The 13,093-nt window shown below is 44.9% G+C and overlaps 1 protein-coding gene across 2 annotated transcripts in view; it reads right to left on the bottom strand.

Annotated features, from left to right (window-relative positions):
* The window catches only part of LOC122791574 (transcriptional enhancer factor TEF-1-like), a 1,293,239-nt gene that overhangs the window by 493,557 nt on the left and 786,589 nt on the right, over positions 1-13,093 (bottom strand). For both annotated transcript variants that reach the window (XM_044059336.1, XM_044059337.1), the window contains exon 5: positions 102-164. In XM_044059336.1, coding sequence (XP_043915271.1) covers positions 102-164 — 63 coding nt within the window. The remainder of the gene's footprint in view (positions 1-101; positions 165-13,093) is intronic.

Below are 13,093 nucleotides of genomic sequence, written 5' to 3'. Positions count from 1 at the left end.
CCAGTTAGCAAAAAGAAACTACGGTTAAGTCAGAAAACCACTGTCCATGAAAAGTTTAAAGCAGAAGCAACAGCCCCAGCAGGTAAAGGTACACAACAAACCTTTAACTTTGACTGGATCTCACGAGATTTCCGTCGTGCCAAGACCTGAATATGGCTGGATACCTGCAAAATGCAGACAGATAAAATGTCAGTTTCTTCTAGGTGTCTCTCATGTTGAGCACCAGTGTCACAAACAACATTAACATCACATAAAACAAATGCCCTCATAATGATGCAATCTACTTCTAAATGCACCACAAAGCAAATAAATATACTCCAGAACTCAAAATATAACACTAAGAACAGGCAATGCCCTCAAAAATGGCATCCATAATTTCTAATGCTGCTATGCTTGTAGAGAAAGTAACCAATAAATACAATATTAAGACCTCTCAGATTCTAGTACATCTTTTTAACCATTCACCTTAGTGTTACTACTGAAGAAATACACAAGGAAACAGGATCATTACTGTTAAGAGATGACATCTCTATCCAGATGAAATCTAAAGCTTTACCAGCTAGGGGTATAAATGGATAAAGTATGACCCGGGTGACCCAAGCTTGGATTAATGGCTTTGGTTCTTGATGACCTGGCAGGGCAGATGGGCATGTCCATCCTAAAGAGAAGGTGAGGGACAGCAGGACACACATTTCCACAACATCCTGGAAGAGCACTGCATAGGCATCTTCATGGCAGCTTAGTTTGGAGCAGCAAACCACTGGCTGGTGACAGTTCCCATTAGCAAAGTGTAAGGTAGTACACACTCACAGGGGGAAGACATTGTGGATTGCTTGTTTCCACCTTCATCCAAGGTGGGTGGAATTAAACCATGCAAATGTCCTCATAGCCAGAACACCTGTGACAACACAAACCACCTCATGGTTGCCTGAATGAAGTCTCCTCCATACAGATCTCACCTTAAAAGTTGTGGGGACTCCCAACCACAGAGGAACAACATATTTGGGGGAGGTTTTATGTCTGGCAGGTATGAGGCAAAAATGACAGAATAAAAATCACAGTGCTTTGCTATGGCATCACAGTCTGCTCTCAAGAAATACAATTGCCAGGTTACACTAGTCAAAAAGCACAAAAAATAATCTTTGCAATATATAATGGATTGAAAAAAATTGAAGTCAATGTGAAATACGTTGTATTTTTTAAGCCTTGTTTCAGACACCTGATATTTTTCAAGTTTCTGAAGCAGAATTATGGGAGCTATTTCAGAAAAGTGAAAGAAGGGCAAGTGTACACAATGAAAGCGGAGTACAGGCACTGTAGTGGACTCCAAGCACTTACTGGGCTCATGCTGAAAGACAATTATGCACCACATGCACACACTTATAAACAAATGCTATTATCAACATACCTATGTATGTACACATATGAAGGTGGATAAAGGGGATGCTATTCTAGTAATGGACTCTGCTATGCACGTTAAAAAGTACGTCTCATATGTTAAATACTGACTTGATTGAAATAATTAGGATAAGTTAGCAGAGTATACAAACTGATGTTGAATGAAGTACTATCTGAAAAGTTGTACAATTTTTTGCATAATAAACACAGCTAGCCCTGTTTTTTTTTTTTCAGTGAAATATTTGTAATACCTAGAATTCGCATTGATTGTTTCAACTCTCCATTTAAACCCATTACTTCAGATAGGGTTTCAAAAATGGAACCCCTGGCTCTTCTGACCAGAGAAAATGTTACACCTTTCATAAAGTCTGACATCCCTACTGGAAATTAACCTTCTTGATTTTATTAAAAAACGGAGAAAAATCAAGGTAGGATCACAGGGAATTTTAGCAACCTATGATGCAAAATCATTGCACAGCCTGATGGCACACACAGGAGGTACTCAGTTGTCATACAAGTCATAGAGGAAAAAATTGATGAGCTCTGTCACTGCATATGGTTGAAAGTTTACTGACCACAAGTCTGGCAAATCATTTTTTTAATATTTCAAAAACATATTTTGTAAACAAAGCATAGGAGTAAGCTGTAGAGACTATAACACCCCCCATATTTACAGCAGATTGAGAGGCTAAAGTTGTAAATCAAATTTTGTGAAAGATACGGTTATTTCTGCTCTTTGTTGACAATATAGTCATGTTACAGAGAGGAATGAAAGAAGCCTTGGTGCAATTTATAAAATCCAGAATTTATTAATGGCTCAGGTGTCTGTAGGGCCTGGATAGGGAGGATGGGAGTGAGTGGTCACTCACTGCTAGCTTGCCCATCCTGTGGGGTAGGAATTTAGCTCTGGCTAACCACATGGATTACATTTAAAAGGACAGCTAGGTGCTCAACTAGTGAAGTACTATGACGGCTAGGTCTGCATTGCCACAACTCAATCACATCATGTGGCTTAAAAGAAAAGTACAGTTTGGTACCTACCATAAATGTAGATGTTCGAGTGCTAATACAGCTGCAGTCATAACAGATGGGTTTTCCTGCCGTCAGGTGGGTCCTCGGTCGGCCGAATTCCAAAGAGTAGGTCCGGTGTCAGATGTCGTCGCTTCTTCCCTGACGTCAGTGTGACAGGGGTATAAAAGAACCAGCCAACGCCATTTTCTTCAGTTTTTCTTGCCCCAAATGTCAGGTGCCCCCAGAAGGAAGGCAAAACATAAATTTATGTAATAATGGAATGCAATATAATCACAAAACAGTAGTTGCAAGCAAATACACCATAAAAGAATACCCCAATGAGGTGGTATGAGGAGGTGCTAGCCATTAGGCCTGTCCCAAGAGGGGAAGGAGGGAGGGAAACCTGGACTGCAGCTGTATTAGCACTCGAACATCTACATTTATGGTAGATACAAAACTGTACTATGTTCATTGTGCATACAGCTGCAGTCATAACAGATGGGTAGAATCCCAAAGCTAAAAAAGGGGTGGTAGGCACTAAGTAGAACTAGGAGGAGCCAGGATGCCCTGCAAGACTGCAGTGGTAAAGGCCGCTCTAGATTTGGAGTATAATGGTAGGTGACAGTGCTTGGAAAAAGTATGTACAGAACTCCAAGTGGCTACTTCCAAAATATCTTTGGTAGGAACCCCCCTGAGAAAAGCTGCAGAGGTAGCGGTGGCCCTTGTGGAGTGAGATCTGATGCCTGTAGGTACAGTTTTACCATGAAATGAGTAACAAAAGCGTATGCAGTGGGCTATCCATTTTGAGATTGTCTGTTTGGAAATAGGCTTCCCTTGAGCACCTGTAGCACAGGACACAAAGAGTTGCTCTGATTTTCTGAAAGGCTTTGTTCTGTCCAAATAGTAACGGAGCGGTCTGTGAATGTCCAAGGAATGTAGTAGTCTCTCCCCTTTGTTTTGTGGATTAGGGTAAAAGGTAGGTAAGTGGATAGCCTTATTTAAGGCTACCCTGGATACTACCTTTGGCATAAAGGAAGGATTGGTTCATAAGGAAACTCTGTCCTGATGGAAAATGATGAAAGGCTGCACAGCCATGAGGGCTTGTAGTTCCGAAACCCTGAGTGCTGAGGTGATAGCCAGAAGGAAGGCTGTTTTCCATAACAAATATTGCAGTTCTGTTGAAGCAGCTGGCTCAAAGGGAGGTACGGTCAGTTTTTCTAGAATGAAATTGAGGTCCCAAGCAGGAACTGGTTGCTTCCTTGGGGGTCTTATATTCTTAGCCCCTCTGAGGAACTGTCTTAAGAGAGGGTGAGAGAATAAAGGAGGATCAGTGTTGTATTCTGCAGAAATGGCTGAGGCATCAGTGTTGTATTCTGCAGAAATGGCTGAGGCATGGATTTTGATGGAGGAGAATGAAAGTCCACTGCCTAGCATCTCAGCTAGGTACTGTAATATTTGGGGTAAATTCAGTATTCAAGGATTCTGACCCTTTTTCTGATTCCAGGCACAAAACCGTTTCCATTTTGCGGAGTAGTTTTTTCTAGTAGAAGGCCTTCTGGCCTCCAAAATGACATCCTGCACCTCCTTGGAGAGTAGCGTCTGTTGTGAATTTAAGGAATCCTCCATGCGGCTAGATTGAGTGTTTTCAGCTGACTGTGAAGAGTTTTGAAGTTGTGCTGAGTCAATAGAAGAGGCATTAGAGGCAGGACCCATGGCGGGGAATGCGTCAGGCTCCTCAGGAGTGGGTACCAGTGTTGTCTTGGCCAGTCTGGAGCAATGAGAATCATCTTTGGTCTGTCTGCTCTGGCTTTTAGTAGAACTTTGGGCAGCAGAGGAAGAGGTGGAAAGGCATAAAGTGCCATTCTTGTCCAACTGAAAGAGAGAGCGTCCACTTTCCAGGCCTGTGGATGAAAGGTCCTTGAGCAGAATTTTGTCAATTGGTGATTTTTGTGGGTGGCAAAGAGATCTATGTCTGGCCTTCCCCATGCTTGAATTATCTTTGTAAAAACTTGAGGATGCAACTTCCATTCATGTGGATCTGTCATATTTCTGCTCAGGTTGTCTGCCAGTGTGTTTTCCTTGCCTGGCAGGAACTGTGCTTGAAGTTGGATTTGTAATTCCAAAGCCATGTTCCAAAGAGACATGGCTAGCCTGCATAGGGGATATGAATGGGTTCCTCCCTGTTTGTTTATGTACCACATCACTGTGGTGTTGTCTGTCCTTATCAATAGCTGGCCTGGATGCAGTATGTCTTTGAAGGCCATAATAGCATTTATTACTGCTAGCATTTCCTTTTGATTGATGTGTAGGTGTTTTTCTTTTTGTGAATATTTGCCCTGAATGCACCGATCTGTCATGTGTGCCCCCCAGGCGTAGTCCGAGGCATCTGTTGTGATGACTTGATTTGCTTGAAGCTTGCAGAATGGGAGACCTATGTTTCTTTGGCATGCTTGAGCCCACCACAGGAATTCCTTTTGAAGACATGGAATCAGTGGTATAATTGTTTCCAAACTGTGGCTGTGTTGAGACCATAAGTTTTTTAGGTACCATTGAAGTTTCCTCATATGCAGCTTTGCACATGGGATTAGCAGGATGCAAGATGCCATAAATACCAGAGCCTGCAGGATTTTCCTTGCAGTTAGCCTGGTGAAGGTTGCCAGTTTTCTGAAGTATTGAGTTAGTTGCCCTTGTTTCTCTGGCGTGAGGTAGGCCATCTGGGTGTTTGTATTCAAGCTGGCACACAGGAAAATTATTGTTTGAGAGGGCATTAGTCTTGATTTCTTTTTGTTGACTGTGTATCCCAGAGAATTCAACAACCTTATTACAAACGCCAGGTGTTTCAGAAGTATGTGTTTGCTGTCCGCTTGGATCAGGCAGTCGTCCAAATATGGGTATATTTGTATCCCTTGAAGTCTGCAGAAGGCAATTACTGATGCCAGGCATTTCGTGAACACTCTGGGCGCAGTAGATAAGCCAAAGGGCAATGCAGAGAATTGATAATGGGTTGAACCTGCAAGAAATCTGAGGTATCTTCTGCAATCTTGTCTGATTGGGACATGCAGGTATGCCTCCTTGAGGTCCAATGTAACCAGCCAAGACTCCTTGCCCAGCATGGGAAGAAGCTGCTGTAATGTGAGCATCTTGAATTTTGGTATGAGTAAATAAGTGTCTAGGACGGATAGGTCCAAAATAGGTCTCCAATCTTTGCCCTTCCTTGGTACCAGGAACAGTCTGGAATAAAAACCTTGACCCTGTTCTTGTGCAGGTACCTCTTGAATAGCTTTCATGTCCATGAGATCTGAAATTTGTTTTTGTGCCTCTGCCCTTTGATTGTGTGGCAGGTTTGGCGTGCCTTTCACTTTTGGAAGGGTGTGAAAGTGGAATCTGTAGCCTCTGTCTATAATGTCCAGGATCCATTTGTCTTTTGTGACAATATGCCAGTTTTTCGAAAATAATGCCAGTTTTCCGCCTAAAGGTGCTGCCACTTGAGCCTTGCTTGGCATGTAAAGGGGAAAGTCATTGGTTCTGCTTTCTGAATGGCTGTGAACTATCCTCGCCACCTTTTGGTGTAGGTGCTTGCCATTGTCTGCCTCTAAAAGATCCTTGAGATTGCCCTCTACCCCTTGGGCGCCTGTATCTCCCTCTTTGGGGTCTGTCCGTGGCTGGAAAGGACCAATTTTTGGAAGGCCAATTTCTACTGAAACGTGGAGGTTGAACCTGTAGGAAATCCTTTACTGTTTGCATTGATTTTGCCTTTTCCTCCATTTTCTTTAATACCTCCTCAGCTTTAACACCAAACAATACATCTTTTTGAAGAGGTGCATCTAGTAATTTAGCTTTGACATGATCTGGTAAGGTTTGCTCTTTGAGCCACGCATGTCTACGTATGACTGATCCTGTAACAGCAGCTCTACACAAGGCCTCTAAAGCATCAAAACCACATTGCAAGGTATGTTTACCCACTTGCTCTGCACTATGCAACAAATCCTGCAACTCCTTCAAGTCTGGTTGTTCAGGTTGTGACATTTTGCTTTTCAACTGAGATAACAAAAACTGTTGATACTTTAACATATGGAACTGACAGTTTAATGTCCTCATGGTTAAGGTGGCCGAGGTGTATACCTTTTTCCCCCACCTTTCTAAAGCCCTGGAATCTCCCTCTGAAGGTAATGGATTTTTGGCCGTGGAGGCCTTAATTCCCTTGGGACCCTGTGAAATAGTTTCTGGGTCAGCCGCATGGCTTTTGTATAGGAATTGGTGTGAATCAGGAACCCGGTAATACCTGTCAGGCTTGACTGGAGCTGGAGGTAAAGAATCTGGGTTAAGGCTGGCCTCTGAATACACATCATCTAGTATGTCTAAGACAGGAGGTATAGCCAGTGGCCTGTGCTGAGGGAGCAAGAGGAAATCCCCGAGCCTTTTCTTGGAGTCTGAGTACTCTTGGCCTTCCCAGTGGAAATGTTCCCTCAAGGTATGCAAGGTTTACCCAAAAGAGTAATCCTCAGGGAGGGAGACAGAGGGAATGGACTCCTCTGCATCAGAATCTTCAAAAGGGGAGTATGAATGTTCCTGGTCCTCAGAATGTAATGAAGTAATGGAGGCCTGGTCCGAGGAAGGGTATTCTTCCTTCACTCTAGGCCTTTTGTCCGAGGGGGGTTGGGAACCCATGATAAGAGTAATCAAGTCCTCAGCCATTTTGAGCATCTGCTTTGTAGGCATGGGGCCTTGAGAGGGGCCCTGTGGAGCTTGTCTTTTAGTATGCATGGCTGCTTTATATTTGGTGAAAGCCTTAATGGAAAAAGAAGAAGAAGGCCTGAAGACACCTTGAGAGGTAGCAGGCCTGTCTAAACTCTGAGTTTCCCCGCCAAGAGTGGCTTCGGTATCTGTGGTCGGGGTGTGGGCCGAAGAGCCTGCGACCTCGGGCACAGAAGACACTGCTAATGAAGTGTCATCGGTAGTCAGGGGCTGCGTAGGTGCCTCGCTAAGAACCAGAGCACCTGTAGTCGGCTTTAGCGTGGTGTCGGTAGAAGTCGCGGACCTCGGATGTCGGTCCTTATCTTTGCGTCTTTTACCCAAAACTGGAGTCGGAGTATCCGACGACATAATGTAATTAAATTTTTTGCCAAAATAGTGTTGGGCGAACTCCACCCGACGCTTAATAGTGCGTCTGTTGAATGTAGCACAAAAACGACAGGCCGAGACGTCGTGGTCTGGGCCTAAGCAAGGAATGCAGAGGGAATGGAAATCCTTATGCGGTATTTGCTTCCCACATGAAATGCAATTATTAACATTGTCTGACATTGGTCTGAGGCAAGAAAAGTTTCCCCAACGGGGTACTTAGCTTTCAAGAAGTCTTCAGTTGAATAATATTCATAATCTCAGGACCTGGCCGACTGGCACTTGCGAACTGCTTCTGCTTCGGGCACCATACAGCAAGAAAGACTGAAGAAAATGGCGTCGGCTGGTTCTTTTATACCCCTGTCACACTGACGTCAGGGAAGAAGCGACGACATCCGACGCCGGACCTAGACTTTGGAATTTGGCCAACCGAGGACCCGCCTGATGGCAGGCTATGACTGCAGCTGTATGCACAATGAACATCCTGGCATGTTAAGACGTTTCCCCTTAGTGAGCAGAGAATGCAGGCAATGAGGAGCTGCCAAGAGGGGTGCTCTCAAAGGTAGAGGGTAGGCCATCACTAAAGACCAGCAAGCTATCCTGCTACCTACTACCTAACTACCATCAGGGAAAGAATAGTTGTGTAAAATCTTACCATAACCATAGATGTCCTTCTCTTCCATGTAGCAGTATTCTGTACTCTTGGGTTTACTCCTCTTGCTACCCGAACATCCAGCCAATCTTCAAAAGTTTGCAGTCAGTGCAAGGTGTGTGGGGACATCCAATGTGGCTAGACGAACATGGACCATAAAAGTGACGTCTGCATGCACTATCCCTCAGAACTGAGTGCCCCAGTCCCAGGACCACCTGTTCAAGTCATGTGCCATCCAAGAAGGGAACTGTAGGATAACAAGAGGGGCAGGAGGAATACTGCAACATAGAAGAGAAGGACATCTACGGTTACGGTAAGATTTTACACAACTATTCTATGTCCTTCTATTCTCATGTTGCAGTATTCTGCACTCTTGGGTGAGTGCCAAAGCTCACTGTTTGGAAGTGGATGGTGGCCTTGAACAAGTCTCTATGAATCCATGGAGGATAGCCCTGGTAAATCCAGCCCTGGACCTAGAGATCTGGTCTAACTTGTAATGTTTAGTGAATGTGTGGACAGATGTCCAAGTAGCTGCCTCTAGGACAGAGGAGGTGTCCAAGCCTTTGAAGAAGGCTCCTGAAGAGTGCATTGCTCTAGTGGAATGTGCTTTAACCTTACCCCCTAACAATTTTCCATGGTGAGCGTAGCAGAAGGTGATAGCCCTGGATATCCAGGCTGAGATAGTTTGTTTTGTTACTGCTTTGCCCAGAGCTCTGGGGTAGAACACCACAAACAACGGGTCAGACTTCCTGATGGACTTAGTTTTGTGCCGGTAGAACCTAAGCTGTCTGTGTACATCAAGGGAGTGTAATGCTCTCTCACTGTCCCCTACAGGGTAGACAACGAGGGTGGGAATGTGGATAGCTTGGTTCAAGGAGAGCTCATTCACCACCTTGGGCATGAAGGAAGGGTTGGTTTTAAGAATTACCCTGTCCTTGTGGAAGATGAGGAATGGGGAGATGGTCATGAGGGCTTGTAACTCAGGCACTCTCCTAGCCAAAGTTAGGGCCACCAGGAGTATTTTTTTCCATGTACAGAATTTGAGGGAAGCCTTAGATGCTGGTTCAAAGTAAGCTACCGTCAGCTTCTCCAAAACATAATTCAGGTCCCAAGGAGGAGCAATGGTTTTCCTGGGGGGCCTGAGATGTAATAATCCCTTTAAGAACAACTTTGCAGGCAATCTGGAAGCCAAAGGTGGTTGCTAGAGGCAAACATTCTGAAATGGAAGTCAGGTGAGCCTAAATGGAGGAATATGCTAATCCTGTCTGCAGGAGTTCACACAGGTAGGACAGTACTAATGGGACCTCACTTTGGAATTAGTCCAACTGGCTCTGGAGACAGCATACGGAGAAGCTTTTCCACTTGGATACATAAGATCTCCTTGTATTAGGTTTCCTGGCCTCCTGCAGGACTCTAAGCATGTCCTCATTGTACAGGTGTCCGTAAGGGATCAGAATTCGATCACTCACAGGGTGAGGTATAGAGATCGCCACTGTGGGTGGATGAGAGATCCCTTGTCCTGTGTGACGAGGTCCACTCTGCGGGGTAACTTGGCTAAATGCAGAAGGAGGGAGAACCAGTGCTGTCTTGGCCAAAAGGGAGTCACCAGCAAGATTTCTGGCCTGTCCTGCTGAATCTTCAGCAGGACTTTCTGGATAAGAGGGAAGGGGGGAATGTACAGAGAAACATTCCCTTCCAAGAAATTGAAAAAGCATCTGTTGCCGTTGCTTGAGGATTGGGGAGCCTGTTGCAGAAAGAGGGAAGTTGTTTGCTCATGGGGGAGGCAAACAGATCTATTTCAGTTGTACCCCCATCTGTGGACTAGATCCAGGAAAAACATCCCTGTGGAGCATCCATTCGTGGGAAAGTGACATGTACCTGCTTAAGGTGTCGGCCTCAGTGTTCTGTTTTGGAAGGGATGTAAACTGCCTGAAGTGTTACTACCTGTTGTGTGGCCAGCTCCCACACAAGAAGAGCTAATCTGCAAAGTCAGATTTTGTTCCCCAGTTTGCTGACATACCGCAGAACTGCGGTATTGTCTGTGTATAGTTTTAGCAGGCCCTGTTATCAGTTTGGGTATGCAGGAGATCAAGATGAGGCCACAGCAGCTTCATAGTTGCACCTTATGGAGTGTCTAGTGACTTGGGATGTCAAAGGAATAAGACTGGACAGTTGAGCTTTGACTGCAGAATCAAGGATGTCAGACAACTGTTTGGAGACTTTTTCTAAAAGAGCTAGGGCATATTTGGACATATGGGTCTGATAATTGATAGCCCTGAATGCCAGGGTAGAAGATGTGTAGACCTTTTTGCCCAAATGTTCCATAGCCTTGCTGTCTTTGTGGAGTTTGGAAGCCTTATTAGTGGAGATAGAGTGCCTGAATCGACTGCAGGGCATTTCATAGAAACTTAGCTGTCTCAGGGACTTTGTAAAATCTATCAGGTCTGCGTGGAGCAGGAAGCTGAGAGTCAGGATTCAGGGAAGCTGCACTAAAAGCATCAAGGAATGCTGGCAGTACTGGGGGAATAGCTGATGGGGCAGGGAATCCATCTGGAGAAAATCAAAGTACCTTTTCTGTACCTCTGTCATCTCAGATGAATCCTATTTAAAGTGCTCCCTCATCTTAGCAATGGTTTCCCCAAAGGTAAGATCTTCGGCTGGAGAGTCTGCTTCAGCTGATTCTTCCTCTGGGAAAGTATAGCCAAGAGGAGAGGGGAGTCGGGAAGCACAAGAGAGTGAATCTTCTGAGGAAGACTCCACCTGGGAGAGGTCTAAGGCTTGGGGCCTAGGGCTCAACAAAGGTGGACGTACTGGTGAGGTTACTGTAGAAGCAGGTCTCAAGGCCATAAATGCATTCAGGTGACTCTCTTTGAAAGCCTGCCAATCTGGTTGGCTTTCCACAGAAGGAAGGGTATGTTTTCTCTTTTCTTTCCTCTTCAGGAAAGGCCTAGCAGGCGTCTGTGCAGGAGAAGGCCTAGGGTCTGACAGCAATGAAGAATGCAAGCCTGGGTTCATACTTGGCATCAGAAACAAACGTCTGCAGGGCCTCTGAGGACGTGCCTTATGCACAGGGTTCTTTGGCTTCCACATTGGTACCTGCTGTACCCATAAAGGTGGCAATCAATCGTTCCTCCTTTCCGATGTCAGCCACAGGATGAACGTCGAAAAGTGGAGGCACAGCAACAGCTGCAGGCCTTAGGGTCTTGGCCTGTTTCTGCTCGACAAGCAGATCGGACTTCCCCTCCATACCCAACGCTAACCATTTTAGGTGCTGATTCTCGAGATATATATTCAGTGTGTGAAGTCTGCTATGCGAAGTTTTTGGCATGAAGGCCTGGCAAATGGTGCAGGCCTTATGGTCATGTGACGGCCCTAAGCAAGAAAAGAGACCGAGCTTGTGGGCATCCTTGTGGGAAATCTGATGGCCGCACTTACACTTTTCCTTTCTGGATGACATGAACAAGCACTGGCATCCAATGACACAAATAAGATAAGTACCCCGTTGGGGAAACCTTTAAGATGATAGATCCGATGGCTGGGACAGCAGGAACAACTTACTTTCAACTGGCAGCAGAGAAGTTATGAGGGATGGTGCGTGCAGAAATCACTTTTATGGCCCACACTGATCTAGCCACATTGGACGCCCCTACATACCTAGCAGTGACTGCAAACCTTTGAAGACTGGCTGGATGTTCAGGTAGCAAGAGGAGGAAAACCAACAGTACAGAATACTGTAACATGAGAATAGAAGGATATCAGAGATTTTATAGGGATTCCTGAGCAGTGACAAATGAGCCATAGGGCTTTTGCCTAGCTCAGGAATAACTGGCTCCCATTCTGCTGGAAAAGGAACAAATGCGCCAGTATAAGAGACATTGGGTGCACAAAAAAATAGTGCAGCAGTAACAGTTTTTTGACTGGAACAGTGGATAACCTACATTCTAGGAATACAAAAGCAAATACTGTTAAGAATCAAGCTGTCAGAATAAGCCATTTCATTAGAAGTTAATGAATATTTTAATATAATGCATGACTGATGTTTGTATAGCGAGGGTATCCAAACCAGGAACTAAAGAGACAGCTGGGATTAGTAAAATGGGAAAGAAGAGACTAATATATGCCACTCTTGTTAGACAATGTTAATGAATCAGTGTGTGCAAATATCCCCATGAAAAACAAAAGTTAACATAAACGGAGATGGAATTCAGTAAGAAAGAATAGTTGTGTAAAAGCTTACCATAACCATAGATGCCCTTCTCTTCTACGTTTCAGTATTCTTAACATAGGGGAGTCACTGCCAAAGGCAGTTCCGATGTTCAGGCAGTATACAAAAGACTTTAAACACTGCAAGGTACACGGGATGTCACACGTAGGCTAGTAGCTGGTGTCTGCCATAAAAGTGACGTCCACACGTACCACCATCCTCAGAAAGTACAGTTGTGTACACTTACCATTAATGTAGATGTTCGAGTGTCTTCACTGTTGCAGTCATCACTGTAGGGTTCTTCCTGCCGGCAGGCAGTCCTCGGTCGGCCAGAATCCCAAAGTCTGGGTCTGGCGTTGGCTGTTCAGTCATGCTCCCTGACGTCAGAACGCTAGGAGTACAAAGCTGCCAGCCGACGCCATGTTCTCCAGTTTTTCTTGCCCCAGATGTCAGGTGCTCAAAAGTGAAGGCTAATAGTAAAACAAAAATGTAACATACAACAAACCCCATACCCTGTAGCAAATACACCTCAGAAGAAGGGTGAAGTAGGAAACCACACTAATGAAAGTATAAGAGGGGGCAGGAGGGGGGGTAACCCAGACTGCAACAGTGAAGACACTCGGACATCTACATTTATGGTAAGTGTACACAACTGTACTATGTTCATCGTGTTTCACTGTTGCAGTCATCACTGTAGGGTTGAATCCCAA

The sequence above is a fragment of the Protopterus annectens genome, chromosome 17.part0, assembly GCF_019279795.1.
Source record: "Protopterus annectens isolate FY-2018-M chromosome 17.part0, PAN1.0, whole genome shotgun sequence".
In the NCBI taxonomy this organism is placed as follows: Eukaryota; Metazoa; Chordata; order Ceratodontiformes; family Protopteridae; genus Protopterus; species Protopterus annectens.
This window is presented reverse-complemented; position numbering and strand designations above follow the sequence as displayed.